Raw genomic sequence first — 15428 nt, forward strand, 5'->3', positions numbered from 1 at the left:
TGAGGCCAATTGGAAAGTTAACAGCTTGAATATCTCTTAAATACTCTTAGTAGTACATACCTAAAGTCGTCTCAATAAGCATCCCTGAGAAGACAAAGTGGAAGCCTGTTTTTTTAAGTAAAAACAAAAAGAGTTAATTGTTTATTTTCAGCATGTTTATGTTTTGCCAAGACAGAGGGGTAGAAATAGTTGCGTAACAGCTGGTGAGGATGCAACTAAGTTAAAACAGGACAGGCAGGCACACACCTCCATGTTAAGATCCATCATGATGAACAATATTCATTCAAAATAAAAAAGGCAAACTGAAATTTACACTATTTAGCTTTGCACCTAAAAAGGCACAACAGAGCTGTAGGCGGCAATCATAAACATTAACAATCGTTTACCAAAAGAACAATGTACATATTTACCTGAGAAATTATATTTCTCAATTTTAAAAGTGGGATTCCAACCATATTTTCAGGATACTGCGCACATAAAAAAAGGGTCAGGGTTAAACGTCAGAGTCCATGTCGCTGTCTCCTCCGATAGATCTGAACTCTTCACTCTCCTCGTCCTCACTGAGAGGGACCTGGGAGAGCACTGCTGGGCCTCTCCTCCGGGCTTCATCTTCTTCGTCTTCCTCTTCCTCTTCACTGATACCATATTCTTCGCCGTTTCCAATGCTGGATGCCTGCATCTGACTCCGACTCTCTGTCTCTTCAAAGCTGCCGTAACTGATAAAACGGAAAAGCCAGAGGAGTTAAAGTATCGAAATGCAAGATTTCAAATCATTTACAGAGAAATTAAGCATCTATGATATCATGTGAGAAAGAAATCAACTGGATTCAGTATTTTTGGAGATGAAAAGTAAGCGCAAGTTTTCCTCCATTTAGATTTTCTGTTCTCTTAAGATATTTGCCTTAAAACCTGTAAAAATGAGGCTGAAATCATCTGCATTCTCCATTATTTCAACGGGAAAACTGAGAAGTTGAACCTGATATTGCTGTCTTCCATATGCGGCTCATCAGGTCCGTCCCCATCGTATGACATCATGCTCTCCTCCTGCTCCATGCCCATGCGGGCCGTCTCCTGTGTTCTCCGCGGAGGGACAGGTCGTAGGTCAACCTCTCTCTCAGAGTCGCTCCCGCTCTCTGACAGTTGTATGGCTGCAGGGACACAAAATGCATCAGACTGAGGACTCAAAGAGTCTTCTTTTATTTCCAGTGCAATGAATAAGGCGGCATTCAGTGTACAAAACATGTCTAGATTCAGAACTTCAGAATGTTTGTAGAAAAAAACTAATTTACAAAATGTATAATCAGATCAATTTTAGAATAAAAGGACTCCATTTCTGCCTCAACACTGGAGGTGGACTCACAGGAGAAAGGGTTGTCACCCTCCTCTTCACTGGCATCATCCTCCCCATCAGACATCAGCAGGTCCTGATACAGCACGCTGGCCTGAATTGGGTGGTTGGATCTTCCACGGTCTCCCTCCTCGTCCTCCTCCTCCTCTTCCTCATCCTGGTCATGTGGCCGCCTGCGAGGTGGCAGCAACATCTCCATCTCGTCATCTTCGTCCTCCAGATCTCCTTCAGCATCCTCTGCCTAGAAAAACAGGCCATATAAAAAGGAAGTAAACACAAGCGCTGGATGTAATTGGTGGCATAAGTCTATATATATATATATATGTGCATAATATTTCCAGTTTATTTGTTTATTACAGGAGCCGGAGTCTTGGGTTTGCCATCATCTTCCTCCTCAAAGCCCTCAATATCCACATCTGACTCTTCCTCTCCAGGTCTTCTGCCGTGTCGTCCCTGAAAACCAGAGAAAGAAAAAAATATATATATTCAGAACAAACTTCATTTTCCTCAGTTCTTCTGTAACAAACAACCTTTACAAAGACAGGTTCATAAAAAAAACAAAAACAAAAAAAAACACACGCTCAATCAAGCTGGATGCTGAGAGGAAAGTTTGAGGAGAGGTGGCATGTGGTTGCAAGCCATATTTCAGTCTCTCTCCATACCTGCCCCCCTCTCTTCTCTGGAGCAACCACTAGAGGTCCCTCAGAGAAAAGGCTGCTGGGCTCTCTGGGTAGACTCCCTGAAGCCCCGCTGTCAAACAGATCAGCAGGCTGGCCAACACCACACAGAGTGGCATACACACATGGAGAGACAGGACATTAGGGTAGGAGTGAAGGAGAAGAACAAGTTGGGAGAAAGAAGAAACTACAGTGAAGAAACTAGATTGTACAAACAGAATCTGGAAGGAAGAGTCAGTATAGTGAACAAGTAAAGAAAGGGCAGGAGGAGCACTACAAGGTGAGGCAAGGAAGCTACTGCACACGGAAACGTTGAGGCTACTTGTTTTGGCTCATGATAAACAGTTGGCGACCTGAAGTCTATTGAAAGTACATTCTGTGATTTGTCCTCCCAGCAACAGAACTGGGCCATGGATGCTCTTACCTGCGGTGTGTACGGTCCAGGCGTCATTGGATCCAGACTCTCCAGGTCTGCTGCATCCAGAGCTGCCTCCTTCGCAGTAGAGATGTCCTTCTCCAGCTGCGTTAAGTGCTCATCATACTGGAAACAAAATAAAGTGCTGTCACAGCAATCCTTTCTCAGAACAATACTGCCAGAGAAAATGCATCTCGACTTGAGAAAAACAAGAAAAATACATGCAGTCAAATTATGAATCAACATCGAGTGACACTTCCCAATTCTACTGCAGGTTACTTATGTGACATAAACTAGCGTTAAAGTGTTGATGTCACCTGATTTAGCACTTATTACAGAGATATTTGTAACCAATCCTTCCCTCACTGTAATATGGGAAACAACTGAGAGAAATGCTTGTTAAATATGTTAAATCAATGGCATATATCTACATATTTTCTATTAAATCACTACAATTGCAGCAGCTATAGAAAAAGCACACATTACTTTTTCTTTAACATTACATCTAAGCTATTTCAAAACAGAAGCAGGTAACAAAAATGGAGGGTTATCCATAACTCATTAAAAATCAAATGCATTTAAAAAAAAAAAAATCTCTTCTGGAAAAATGATCAAGCCCTGCGAAATTTAACTCTTTGCTTAAATACTTAAAAACCTTTCCTTGTCCTGCAAAGAGCAAGCCAAAATAAGACATACCTCTGACAAGGTCTGCTTACACACATTAACAATGTCCAGGGCCGTCTTTGTGTAAGGACTGTCTGCGCCTATGAAAAACACACAATCAGTCATACGACTCCAACATTTTACTAAATCACAAAGTCAGGTTTAAGTTAAGTCTGGTACACAGTGAGTGATTTTCAGCTGTAGCAGAAAAGAGTCATGGGGATATATTTAATGGAGGTTTAAACACCAGTCCCATAACAGACATTGGGAGAGGTGCAAAGACATCATTGTAATGGTTTTGAGAGAAAATGTCAAATATCCAGCAGTGCGACTGCTGCTAGAAACTACATCTACTAACCGGCAAAATAGGAATGCAGCTGAGGGGGTCTGCTGATCAACGTGACAACAGTGTAGATGGAAGCTAAAATGTGGGCAGCAGACTAAGAGGTCTCCTCTAGTTAACACCGTGATCGTGCCAAGAAAGGCGCAGCACGTGAAGAGGAACTACAAATACATCAAACATTATATCAAAGCCAATTTAAACAAATGCCTGCCGCCGCGGTTTGGCTTCCAGTGAAGATGGCTAACAGTCGCGCAGTGGGTAGACTGTCTTCGGTCAAATACCTTCAAGAGAAAGTTGCAGAGAAACTGCAGAGATCAAGTTAACATTGCAGATAAGATTGTTTACCATTGTACTTGATGCTGTTGGTGTGGACGAGACTGACATCTGAGAGGAAAACATCTCGATTCTGGTATTTATGTTTGGAGATGTTCTGTAGAACCATACAAATACACACAGAGGTACATTTCAAGGCTTTGGGTAAAGTTTTCTTTTCCTATTGGTGCAAACTTTTAAAACTGATACACAGTTTGAGACAGATAAGCCCCTCACCTTACGGATGTTCTCCAAATCCATGGGGCTTACAATGACCTTATAATAATCTGGCACAAATTTTTTGTTGACAGGATGGTGAAATGGCCATGACTGAAAAGGCAGAGGTGAAAGAACGGTGGGAGAATTATTATCCGACTTTACACTTATGACTGCTCTCATAATGACTGAGAAAAAGAAAGAAGAAGAAGGTGACTCACATCAGGGACCACCATCATTTTCTGGGTAACAATGTTGTCCAGGATGAAGGAGAAGGCCACCTGATCATCATCATCCAGCAGGGGGTTGATGGCTTTCTCCAGCCTCACCAGCCTGTCCTCCTTCTGCAGGCGCAGGCAGAGATTTGATGGTGAACAGAAACTAACGAAGTGTAGGGAGACGTGAAACAAGACAAAAACATTTCAATCCTCAAAGCTCACCTCTTTCAGTTTAGCATCACACAAGTCCAGCATGGACTGTGCCACTTGTGTTATGGGATGTTTTGCCCCTGGTGAAACAAAAAAGGAGGATTCATCTCAGATCCAAGTGTGATCGACTCCGGAGAAAGAAACGAGTTACTTTTATCATTTAAGAGGTTTTACAACCCGTTTCTGGAATATTACCATTGTAGGTTGCACTGTTTTTGACAATAACCTCCACTGCTTCACGGAACTCCTCCCGTGACGGATACATGCGCTTACGCACATTCTCCCTTAGTGTCTGTAGATCCATGGGCCGAGTGATTATCTTGTAGTAGTCCTTTACAACCTTGGCATTGACTGGAGTGTGGAAGGGATACGTCTATATGGAAGAAAGAAAGGTAGCACAGATGATGAAAGAGGGTTCGGAACAAAGGGAAATGGTCTGTGTGCTTGACAGATCTTTACATTGGGATGATCCCGCATATCATTGATGATGCTTTCAAGCACCGAGGACAATGTAACCATGGGGTCGGTGCGTCTGCGGTGGATCGCTTTGTGTGGTTTCTGTCAACATCAAAACAAAAACGGTGTGAAACATCTGCTAAAGGGACTCAACCACGTGTCACAGCATACAATAGTAGCAATGCTTACGTTGAGGTAGTCACAATGGACAGCGCTGCCAACGCGTCTCTTCTTCTTTGGTGGCAGCTGCTGCTTGGGAAACTTGAGCACCAAAGATTTCCTGCGCACCTCATCAGCGCTGTCAAAGGGACAATATGTTAGAAACTCGACTGCTCAGAATATCCACTTCCTATGATGGCAAATATTTCATAGAACATGAAAGAATTATCTCTGATGTTTGGGAAATCTCTAACCTTTCAATGAGCTGCTTGCCCAGCACAATCTTAGTGCCCTCCACCTTGATCAGTTCCTCGTTGTCGTTGTGGATGACGGTCTTTTCCAGCTCCTCCTCCTGCTCCTCTGTCATGGCGACTGGGTTAGAGGGCGGGGCGTTGGTTTGATAGTACAGTGGGCAGAATTTGTTGGTTCTCATGTGTCCAATAGCTCCACATGCGCCGCACTTCAGCTAGGGAAAAGAGGCAAACATTAAGGAACACGACAATAACCGAGACGTGCCGCTTAAAACAACACTGAAATAGCAATGCAATAAGAGCACCGTAAACGCTTATTCCCCTTCAGTTTACATTTAGCTGGGTGCCAAGAAGCTGAGGAATCAAAAGTGGAAAATAAAAAATTAAAAGATGAAGAACTGAATCAGCAAGCTTACTTTTACCTTGAGGTCTGGTCTCTCTTTGACCTTCTTGGTCTTCTTCTCTGGGGGTCCTTTGATCTTGTCCTTCTCTTGGTTTCTCTTCAATCGTCTGAGCTGCTCCTGAATCCGCCGGCGCTCCTTTCTCATTTCTTCTCTGTGCTGCTCGTCAAAGAGGGCAAACTTGCGTCTGCAACAATAAACAACCACAATAAAAGCGTATTTGACCTCCTGCAATACACAGTCTCAAGTCTTTCTCCTTGTTCCTGTCTCCATGAAGCTTGAATGTAGCTCTGTTGAATAAGACTTTTAGCTATTCTTAACATGTAGAAAAGCAGTGATTTAATAAGCATGTAAAACAGATTTCAAACAAAACGGAAACATTCTTATATTTATCAAAGGTTAGGTGTTTCCTACCAGCCAATTGACAGTTACCGTCTTGGCTGATAAATGCAATTGTTAAGCATGATGCAGTGGTCCTACAGATAAGAATGTGGGTTTGATGAAAGACTCACATGAATTCATCATCCTTAGTGGTTCGGATCCTGGTGTAGGCGTCGATAACTGAAGATTTACGCACTGTCTCACAGCGGACATATTCCTTGCCATCCTCATCTCTGAAGGTGCGATAGATCTTGAGTCGGCGTCCTGCCGAGGAGTTCAGGCTGGTGACGGAGGAGGTGTCATCATCTTTGTGGGAGCTAGTGGACAAGGAACTGGCTATAATGTAAAAAGAAATAAAGATCACAGATACAGTTATAAGTTTTTACTTTAAATGACCAGGCAACACATGCTCTTAGGGTACCATTAAGACCTTGTTTACCTGCAGAAACACAAACTTACACAAGCCTTTGCGGCGCTCTTTACGTCCCTTGTTGTCTCGATCGCTCTCCTCGCCCATCAGCATCCTCTGCAGCTCCTTCCTCTCCTGCTCCTCCCTTTCACGGGAAAGCTGGGAGCTGGTCTTTTTGTTCTGCAGCATATTCTCAATGTTCTTACCCATCTCCTCAAAGTCACTATCTTCAGCTGAACTGCTGTCTGTGTCTGTGGAGAGAACCTCGGTCGACTCCAGCACTCTATGAAGGGGGTACGACACATGAAAGAATTGAAGATCTGCACAAGCAGAGTCCTGGACAACATGAATCATGCTAATGAGAGTCTCACTTATTCTGCAGGTCAAAGATCCTTTGGCATTCCTCCTTGTAGCGCTCCTGGTGTTCGGCAACAGAGAAACGAGAGCCTCTGGCAAACTTGCTCATCGGACCTTCACCGGAGCGCGCCTGCTCCGTGGACATGGTTCTCACCACGTCAATAACTTCCCAGCGGGAGAGTTTCTTTATCTGACACAGAGACAAAGACATGACCACTTTCGCAATCATAAAAGATGTGGCAAAAACTCAGAAAAACATGAAACTACTTTTACTCAAAGGAATAGTTTGAGTGAATAATGTGATAAAAGAACAGGAAATGTAAGTTATCCACTATTTTGGTTCACGAGAGGATTGTTGTGCTGGTTGTTCACATTAAATCACGAGGTCTTACCTCTTCCTCTGGGACACCAAACTTACGGAGCAGCTGTTTGGCATTCTTTAGTGACAGCCTCCTGAGATCAGCATCTGTCCCTGTAACTGTCTTCTTTACAGGCTGCGGCTCTTTATCATCCTGATGGGAGCGCAAACAAACACAAAACTTGAGTCAAAGCTAACAAATGCGTAGACGATAAAGCTGAAATGGCAGAATTTAAAACACCTTCTGCTGTGTGGGCTTGTTGGGCACTTTCACATAGGAGAAACCTTCTCCACAGCCGGTCGGATCCGCCACACCTGTAACCTCCAACAAGCACTTCCCCTTCATGGCAGAAATGAAGGCTCTTGTTGTGTTCCAAGGAGCTGTTCGCACCTACAATGTGGAACACAGAATTACTGTAAAGTGGCAAATTTAAGTTCGAATGAGCTCACATTTACAGGAGGAAGAACTGGTATTGTTACCTCATCATCTATCTTCATCTGAAAGTCCTCTTCGTTCTCTTCTTCCGGAGCAAAGAAAGATTTCTCACCGTAGCCGGCATCCTAACGAGGTCATACAACTTGAAGTGAGACGGAGGACAATATCTGCTCGCGTATGCAATATGAAGTTATTTGGAGGTAGAGTCTATTACCTTGAGCCTCTGCTCTGCCACCAGCATGCTGTAGTAAGCACAGCACTGCTCTGGAGACACCATGGCTCGGATTTCTTCTTCAGTGGGTAATCTGAAGTCAGGCTTCAACACCCACCAGTTTGAGTCCATCCCTGAACATGAGGACAAGACACTTCATCAGTTTCCTGCATCTGTTTACCAGAACATAGAGTTAGAAGAGTTTTCATTCTGGTCACACTGTATTTAGAAAACATTTTACTGAGCTCATTCAGTTTAAAAAAGCTCAGAATTCTTTTAGAACTGCAGCAATTCAACACAACTGTGTACTACCTGTACGTTTGAAGTCGGCACAGAGTTTGAGTCGTTTTCTGATGCTGCTCTCTGAGTGCGAGGGAAAAGCTTTCTTTATGTCCTCCATGCGGATTCTCCGGGGCCGATCCTTGCTTTTCCAGAACAGGCGGTAAATGAAAACCTGCAAAATACAGATGTGACGGTTGAGCATCTGGGAGTTTCTGGGAGGTTTCTGGGAAGATTTGGGGGAAATAAACGTACCTGCAAGAAGTCTCTGATGTGAGTATTGGCTCGTTTGGAGTTTGGCCCTGGAACTTCAAACAAGGGGCACTCTTGACCAACAACAAAAATGTCCACAAGCTCTCTGATGTAGTAGCCATGTCGAGTTCGTATAACCAAGAAATCTGTCTCTGGCATCTTGTGCAGGTAGATTGGGGTACGGAAGAGGTTATTCTCAAACGCCTATGAAGAAAAAAACAAAAAAAGGGGGTGTGTCATCACACAGTTTACCATGATAAAAGGTGGGGGATATTTCATATATTCACATTATCTAAATACAGAATCTCCGACTATGGCGGTACTGACCGGGAGCAGCTGCCCAGGATGCAGAGAACCCAGGAATGGGGACGTGTGGCAGTACACGGTCTCCCCGTATTTACAGTCAGGTGCTCCAGGATCTTTTCCAGGTTTCTGAAACATACAGTAACAGTGGCATCACTTCTTTTCACAACTTTAATTTGAGTTGAAACCTGAGTTGGATTTGATGATGATGTGAAACTTAGAAATGAAAGAAAAAAGGAGAAACCCAAACAAATACAATGTTTACCCTTTTGTAGTAGTTTTTGATCTTCGTAGCCATGCCGACTTGCATAATAAGAGGAGGGTATTCCTCGCTGTACTCTGCCAGGATAAGATCGCCATCTTTGCCCGTCAAGTCCTGCGGCGTTCGCATGAAAAACATGTCTCCACCTCCTGAAGCCTGTCGCTCTTGCTCTCGCATCTATTCCAAGGACACATTAACACATACATTCAGTGCACCACTCGTGTTGTAGAAACACTAAACTGCTTGTTTTGAGCTAAGCTCCACCTTGGCCTTCTTCTTTATGTGTTTGAGAAGAGGCTGAACGGCATGGGGACCCGGTTGAGCTAAAGCTCCGAATGAGTACTTCTTTAGATTCGATCGATGGAACTGGCGAAGCTTCATGGGTCCCATGTGAGTGGGGAAGAAGGGCTGCCTCAGCTCCAGGGCTGGGATGGAGTGCTGTTGAAGAAACAATCATGTAGCTATTGTAAATATTGATATGTTTTGGTAAGATTCTGCTACAGATCATCCAACTTAATCTAACATTCAAAGCACCAACTTATTGATCATGTTCTCTCAGCTTTATCTTCCTTTTTGATGACCTCTGCTTACCTGAATGATGTTACCACCAAATGTTCCCCTTAGGCCCTGCTGTTTGGGATAGTAAAACTCATCATTGGAAAGGTTCCACTGGTCCTTCACCTCAGGCTGGGACATGTTCTATGTTGAAAGAAAGAAAATAACTGCTTACACCTAATGCTGAAAACCATGTAGCCTCAGATGCGAGAGGTATTCAGCTCATTGTGTTTCACTGTATCTGTACCGTCATTATGCATCTCTGATCTTACTAATCAAGGACACTAACCATGTGGCCATTGAGAATTTATAGCTTAAAGACTTTTTTTCATGATCAAACACATGCTTCTGAAAGCCCTGACGAAACAACATACCTGCTGTGGTTCATCTTTTATCACTCCAGTCTTCCCCAGAAGTATGCGGCTCTTCTTCAGTGCAGTTTCCTTCTTATTCTCTTTTGAGGGGGAGTGGGAGGTCATCTCCTCCTTTTCATCAGGAATTTCTACAAAAAAAAAAAATAGACTATAGTAGGCTGAATGTTAAAAAAAATGCCAATTTTGGCTGAGGTGGAACAGAAGTTAATATACCTAGGATTATATTCTCATCATTGGGATCCAGTGTCAGAACAGGTGGTGCGAGCAGGCGATCCATCTCCTGGTCATCCCAGATAATGTTGTCTTCCCAGCGACCGTACACTAATTCCTCACTGTCAATGGGAAAAATGGAGAACCAGGGACAGTCTTCTTCGTGAGAAGCTGCAAAGAACGAACAATTAAAAAAACAAGAGGTCAGGCTATCACAAAAAAGGTTAAGTGGAACAGGTTTCTGTGTTACGACCACAAAATGAACCAATCACCTTGGCTATCGTGGCTGTTTTTCTCCCGCTTAGAGCCGGAGATTGAAGAAGCTTTGGGAATGGGTGGAGGTGTTGGTGGCACCAGCTGAGAATTACTTCTCGTCAGACCTGCAGAATTAAACAGATTTGTTTCATTTAGAACGCTGCAAAAAGCGATGTGAAGCAGGAAGTCCAACTTTAGTAAGCTGCATGCTAAGTTGCATCAGTAATAAAAAAAGAGCTAGTGAATAATAGTTTTATCATTATTCAGCATCTTACCTTGCTGTGCGTTATAAGCATTGGCGTTGCGGGTCATGCTCGAAGGGAGCCATCCTGCCAGACTGGCTCGTTGAGTCTTGGTGCCTTTATGTTTTACATCCTCCCCATTCCAAATAATATCATCCTCCCATTGCAATTGAGTGACCATCAGGAAGACCTCATTCTCCAGTTTTTCTTTATCTCCATCAACACCATCATCATCATCTTCATTATTATTATTATTTGTATCGTCCTGCCTTTGAACCTAAAGACACATCATACACATTATCAGTATCAGTCAGCATAATTTCCCTGTTTAAGCCACAAGTGTCTACGTACCTCTTGAGAAGTCTCTGTTATGTCTTTAGGCAAATCCTGATTCTGAGGCTCATCGGACTCCTCCTTAAGTTTTAAACCATAGTTGAAGTTGCCTCCATCCTCAGGGACACCTAGCATGTCGTACCAGAGCTGGGCTGGACCATATCTCCACTCTGCTACTTTAGGTCGAGACTCTGCCTCCTTGTCCCCATCACCACAACTCTGTGAGAACTTAGATTCTACTGGAGCCATCATGGTTATCTAAACAGCATAAAAAAAGCCATGAACAGATCTGCTGGCGACGAAATATTGCCAGGCTGATGACATCATGAGAGCTGACAATATCTGGCAACCCAGGAAGATTTACCTCATCATCAGACAGACACTGCTCTGGAGGTGGAGGGAGTGCATACTCGTAAAGCCATCCAGATTTCTTCTCCTGGCTCTGTTCTAAGGCCTCTCCTTCTGGAGGAGGCGTCCCAGGCTGATGGTCTCTGTGTTTCCGCTTCTTTTTTCTGCGGGCACTCCTCCAAACTGATGGCATGCTCTTTCCCGGACCAAAGAGTCGTAAGAACCTAAGCACCTGTGAGTACATCCCGTAAAATGGACGTAAGTGCACACCTTCAATTGAAAATGATGGTGATAATAATAAACCTTTTGAGCGATGATAAATTTCCTCTTGTGTCTATAAAGATGCTTTACCTTCCCAGGCCTGAACTCTGGAAAGAGCTCTGTGACACCTGGCAATGCCTTTGCGGCATCTTTCTGCATGATGCCCGCCAGAGGGAGGTTGAGCATGTCTGGGGCGCCTCCAGCTCCGGAGCCCTGGCAGGGACGGTCGGTTTCTGACTCAGAGTCTGAGGAGCTGCTAAAGTCAACCTTATCAGCAGTAGAAGATGGCGCAATAATGGAGGGCAGGATGATTCCATCGCCATCTTCTCCAACTGCGAGGACAAAGATTGCAGCAGCATTACAGATGATCAAACCGTTTCATCACAATTCTGTGATTTGACATATTTAGCCAAGTTTGAAGTGTTACCGAACTTATTGGAAAGGTTTTAAGTGCTGATTACAAATCAATGTGCTTTCACCATTTGTGCTCTGGGTGGAAGGTTCCTCTTTCTTAGCTGATGTTGGAAGACTCGGCGGAGGTGGTGGAGGCATTAGCTTCGAGTCAATATCCTCACAGTCGGCGTCATAGTCATCATCATCATCAGCTAGGATCGAAGAGTTTGAAAACATGTTTACATGAACAAATAAAACGAAGCAAAACAAAGTTCGAACCAATATTTAGTGAGAACACAAACTGTGGTGACTAACTAAAGGCTACATACAGAAAGGAAAGACGAGCATTTTGACTGTTAATATATCTGTAAAATCTATGAAATAAGAAAGAAATGTATCTTATTTTTATCTATTATTGTTGTTTTACCATAATAGCTGCTTTCAAATTCGAACAATTACATGTTGAATATAACACTAGGGAGCTGTAAAATGATCACCTGTTTTCCTGCTGGGCTGCAAAGATCCCATGGCCTGATGGTACTTTTTAGTTTCATCCTCAGCAACCTCACTGATGTCAGAATAATCAACTGCATCTTCAGTACTTTTCACCCAACCTGCACGAGGCAAAACACTGAAAATATCACACTGTTCTGTTCCTGGCCATGTTCAAACAAAGTTCCTGAATATATATATAAATATATATATCTCACCCTCTGAATCCACATTTCCAGAGTCTTTGCTTTCCTCCTTCTCATCATCCTCATTTGCAGTGATTTCTGTGATGAGAGAACCTAAACCTAGAGTCCCCAAACCAGCTAGATGTTTTTTGGATTCCTGTTGAAAGAAAATACAGCAGAACAGGAAAGAAATGTTTCCATAACCAGGCTCAATAAAAAAATAACCTGGTTTAAACTGCTAAACATTAAAAACAGAACACTGTGCATAATATCCAATAGAAATTAAAAAAGCTCATTTTGAATTGGATGCACTCTTAAAAACTACTAAAGGAAAATGTACTAAAGCACCAACATTGTCCAGAACGCTGTCATCCTCTAACTGTCCATCTTCATTGATATTTCCGAAGAGGAAGCCTGTGAGGGAAAACGGGCGATCTTGGTCCTCGTCGCTGTCTGAGTCCAACATGCTGCAAAGACAACATTTACAGTCTGAACATGTGACCATTCCTTTAATTCTGAGTGACATGCAACATTACAGAAAGGCATCGCTGTCCTTGAATGACTCTACATAAGACAACATCCAATAGTAACTGCAATAACACATTATAAAATCAGACCTTCCTACATGGAAATGCACTTGTCAAATCCAGCTTTGTGTACTTTAAAATATAAATATATCTGATATATCTTGTATGTAAATCAAATCAATGTTCAATACACGATGTGTTTTATACTGCACAATGTTGTCCCCGGAAAGGCGCAATAGAAGTCAGCAAATGGGTTATAAATAAACAAAATAATAATAACCATAACCAAGGTCAAAGTTAATGTTTCTGTCAACAGACTATCCTGCCAGGAATGTTTAATCAACCCAAAACTGCATTTCTTCAGTGGCAAACCTTTGTTAAGGCAATCAAATATCTCCAGTTTAGTACAGACATGTTTTTATAACTGCATGTAATAAGGTATAGATTTCCAAACTGATTGGTCTGCTGTGATAGCTTACAGACGTTGTCGTTTGTTTGTTGCCTGACAATCATGCAACAGTTTTATAGCTGGTCACGTCTAGTAAATTCCACCTCATTCTGTTTCTAACTATATTTACCTACATTAACACATTTAACTACATGTGTTTTCACTTTTGCATCAAAAATCACACAGAGAGCAGTGGCTGACTTTAACCTTAGTTTAACCTGTTTCAACAATTTTAGGAATTAGCTGCTTACTTTGACTTGAGGCTTCGTAGATTTCAAAACAAACCTGAACAGTAAGTTAGCACTGAAGCGATGAACATTTAATTGACTTGCGTTACGTTCGCTAAACAATATACCCAGTGAAAATAAAAACTTTGTTAAACAGACACCCTTACCTTTGTTTATCTCTCTTCAGATGTTTTAATCACGGGTTTTAGCTAGTTTTATACATTTAATGAATTATAATGCAGGCTCCTAAAATAGCTAGCTAATGCTAGCCGGCTATATTAAGTTGTAATATGTGAACTAAAGTTGATTTTGCCACACATATTCCCCCTGTACCCACGTCCGTTTTGGCGGGGTCAAACAAAACAAACAAAAAAGAAAATGCATATACTGGAGCCCAGAAACAACTAAATTCAGTCTTCTGTGTTTGTTAGTGTGTCGCACACTGCAGGGATTTGCAGACTAGCTAGCGGAAGCTTCAAGTGACCCGGATGAACCGTGTGACACATTCAGGATCCACCCAAAACTCTGTAAACTATTGCATTCATTTCCCATATTGTACCTGATCACTAAATTAGAACCGGAAACCCCGCTCTTCTTGTCCCACCCAAACATAAAGAAATTCATTTTTAAACAGTTAATGTAATCTAAATTTGTAATGAGTTTTTCTTTTTTCTTTTTTAGGAGTTTCATAGAAAGTGACACAGAAAGTTTAGACTTTACTTTTCTTTATTTAGTCACCATATGAACCTGAAAATTTTGGTCCATCATCTGAATTGGATTACAAAAATATAAAGCCTGGGACAATTATGGAGAACAGATGAAGGAATGTACTTTATAACAGCCCCATTATAATGCCTTAACAATTGTGTAATGCAGATACTACAAAACCAGACCATTATGTTATGTTCTCATGAATTAGTTACATTTTTAAGAGATCTTTTAAGCAGGTTAAAACCAGGTTAAAACCTGGCTGTTTTTAAAGACATTTGATGCCCAACAGTTTCAATATGAGACCTCAAATGTAAATTCAATGTTCAGGTTATGTGATTTGTTACTGAGCTCAGTCTATTTCTATGACTTCATTTGTTGTTATAACAAACTTGCATTGATTAGTATTTAATTTTTTGAATAAAGAAAATAAAGGGAGTTTCCTCCCTTCATTTATCTTATCACTCATGTCATTCCTACTTATGATGAAACAGGGTGAAGAAAAGAGGAGTTTTCAGGAAAGAATAATTGAAGTAACAGGCATTTGACAAAACCTCATGAGTCCTCTTCTGGAGAACGAACTTAAACTGAAAATATCTGATCTAGAAAAGCGGCACATTCAGATTTATCACTGGTTTGTATGGACTTGTATGAGGAATGTTTACCTTTGTGTTACATCAACTTTTTTTGTTTGGGAACAGAAGATACTAAATGTTGCAGTCCTTCAAGAACAAATCTGTTTTCTTTGTTGCTGAAAACTGGAATTCAGCTGCACAGCAGAGATTATATATGACTTACTCCTTGTTTAGGGTTCCACGTTCTGGATGCAGCAGCGAACTGTGAGTGAAGATAGTTTTCCAAGGTACTCCAGTGCATGACGACTTCTCTTTCTGGAGCTGGAAGGCAAACCATTTCTGACAGAGGACCCGGGCTTTTACGCTTTGAGATTTCAA

At 42.1% G+C, this 15428-nt stretch overlaps 1 protein-coding gene across 4 annotated transcripts; it reads right to left on the minus strand.

Annotated features, from left to right (window-relative positions):
- Positions 1-128: 128 nt before the first annotated feature.
- Positions 129-14235, minus strand: taf1 (TAF1 RNA polymerase II, TATA box binding protein (TBP)-associated factor). 4 transcript variants are annotated; one of them, XM_075487883.1, is made up of 41 exons: positions 13935-14235; positions 12918-13032; positions 12599-12722; positions 12386-12502; positions 11975-12100; positions 11586-11827; positions 11251-11466; positions 10905-11144; positions 10587-10830; positions 10329-10436; positions 10060-10227; positions 9847-9974; positions 9509-9616; positions 9182-9355; positions 8921-9094; positions 8680-8784; positions 8356-8556; positions 8134-8275; positions 7825-7955; positions 7655-7735; positions 7416-7565; positions 7209-7328; positions 6831-7006; positions 6510-6742; positions 6182-6386; positions 5691-5856; positions 5272-5483; positions 5048-5156; positions 4862-4960; positions 4598-4775; positions 4415-4482; positions 4196-4318; positions 3996-4088; positions 3792-3876; positions 3137-3204; positions 2450-2566; positions 2011-2118; positions 1706-1801; positions 1361-1589; positions 977-1148; positions 129-716 (listed from the first exon to the last, which is right to left on the minus strand). In XM_075487883.1, exons 2-41 carry the CDS (start codon positions 13029-13031, stop codon positions 494-496), a joined length of 5973 nt encoding a protein of 1990 aa, XP_075343998.1. In that variant the 5' UTR covers position 13032; positions 13935-14235; the 3' UTR covers positions 129-493. The 4 variants fall into 4 exon arrangements, with proteins under 4 accessions (XP_075343998.1, XP_075343997.1, XP_075344000.1 ...); XM_075487882.1 differs by having other exon boundaries at positions 5685-5856; XM_075487885.1 differs by lacking the exon at positions 2011-2118.
- Between the last annotated feature and the right edge of the window lie 1193 nt (positions 14236-15428).

This window comes from Odontesthes bonariensis, chromosome 16 (genome assembly GCF_027942865.1).
Source record: "Odontesthes bonariensis isolate fOdoBon6 chromosome 16, fOdoBon6.hap1, whole genome shotgun sequence".
In the NCBI taxonomy this organism is placed as follows: domain Eukaryota; kingdom Metazoa; phylum Chordata; class Actinopteri; order Atheriniformes; family Atherinopsidae; genus Odontesthes; species Odontesthes bonariensis.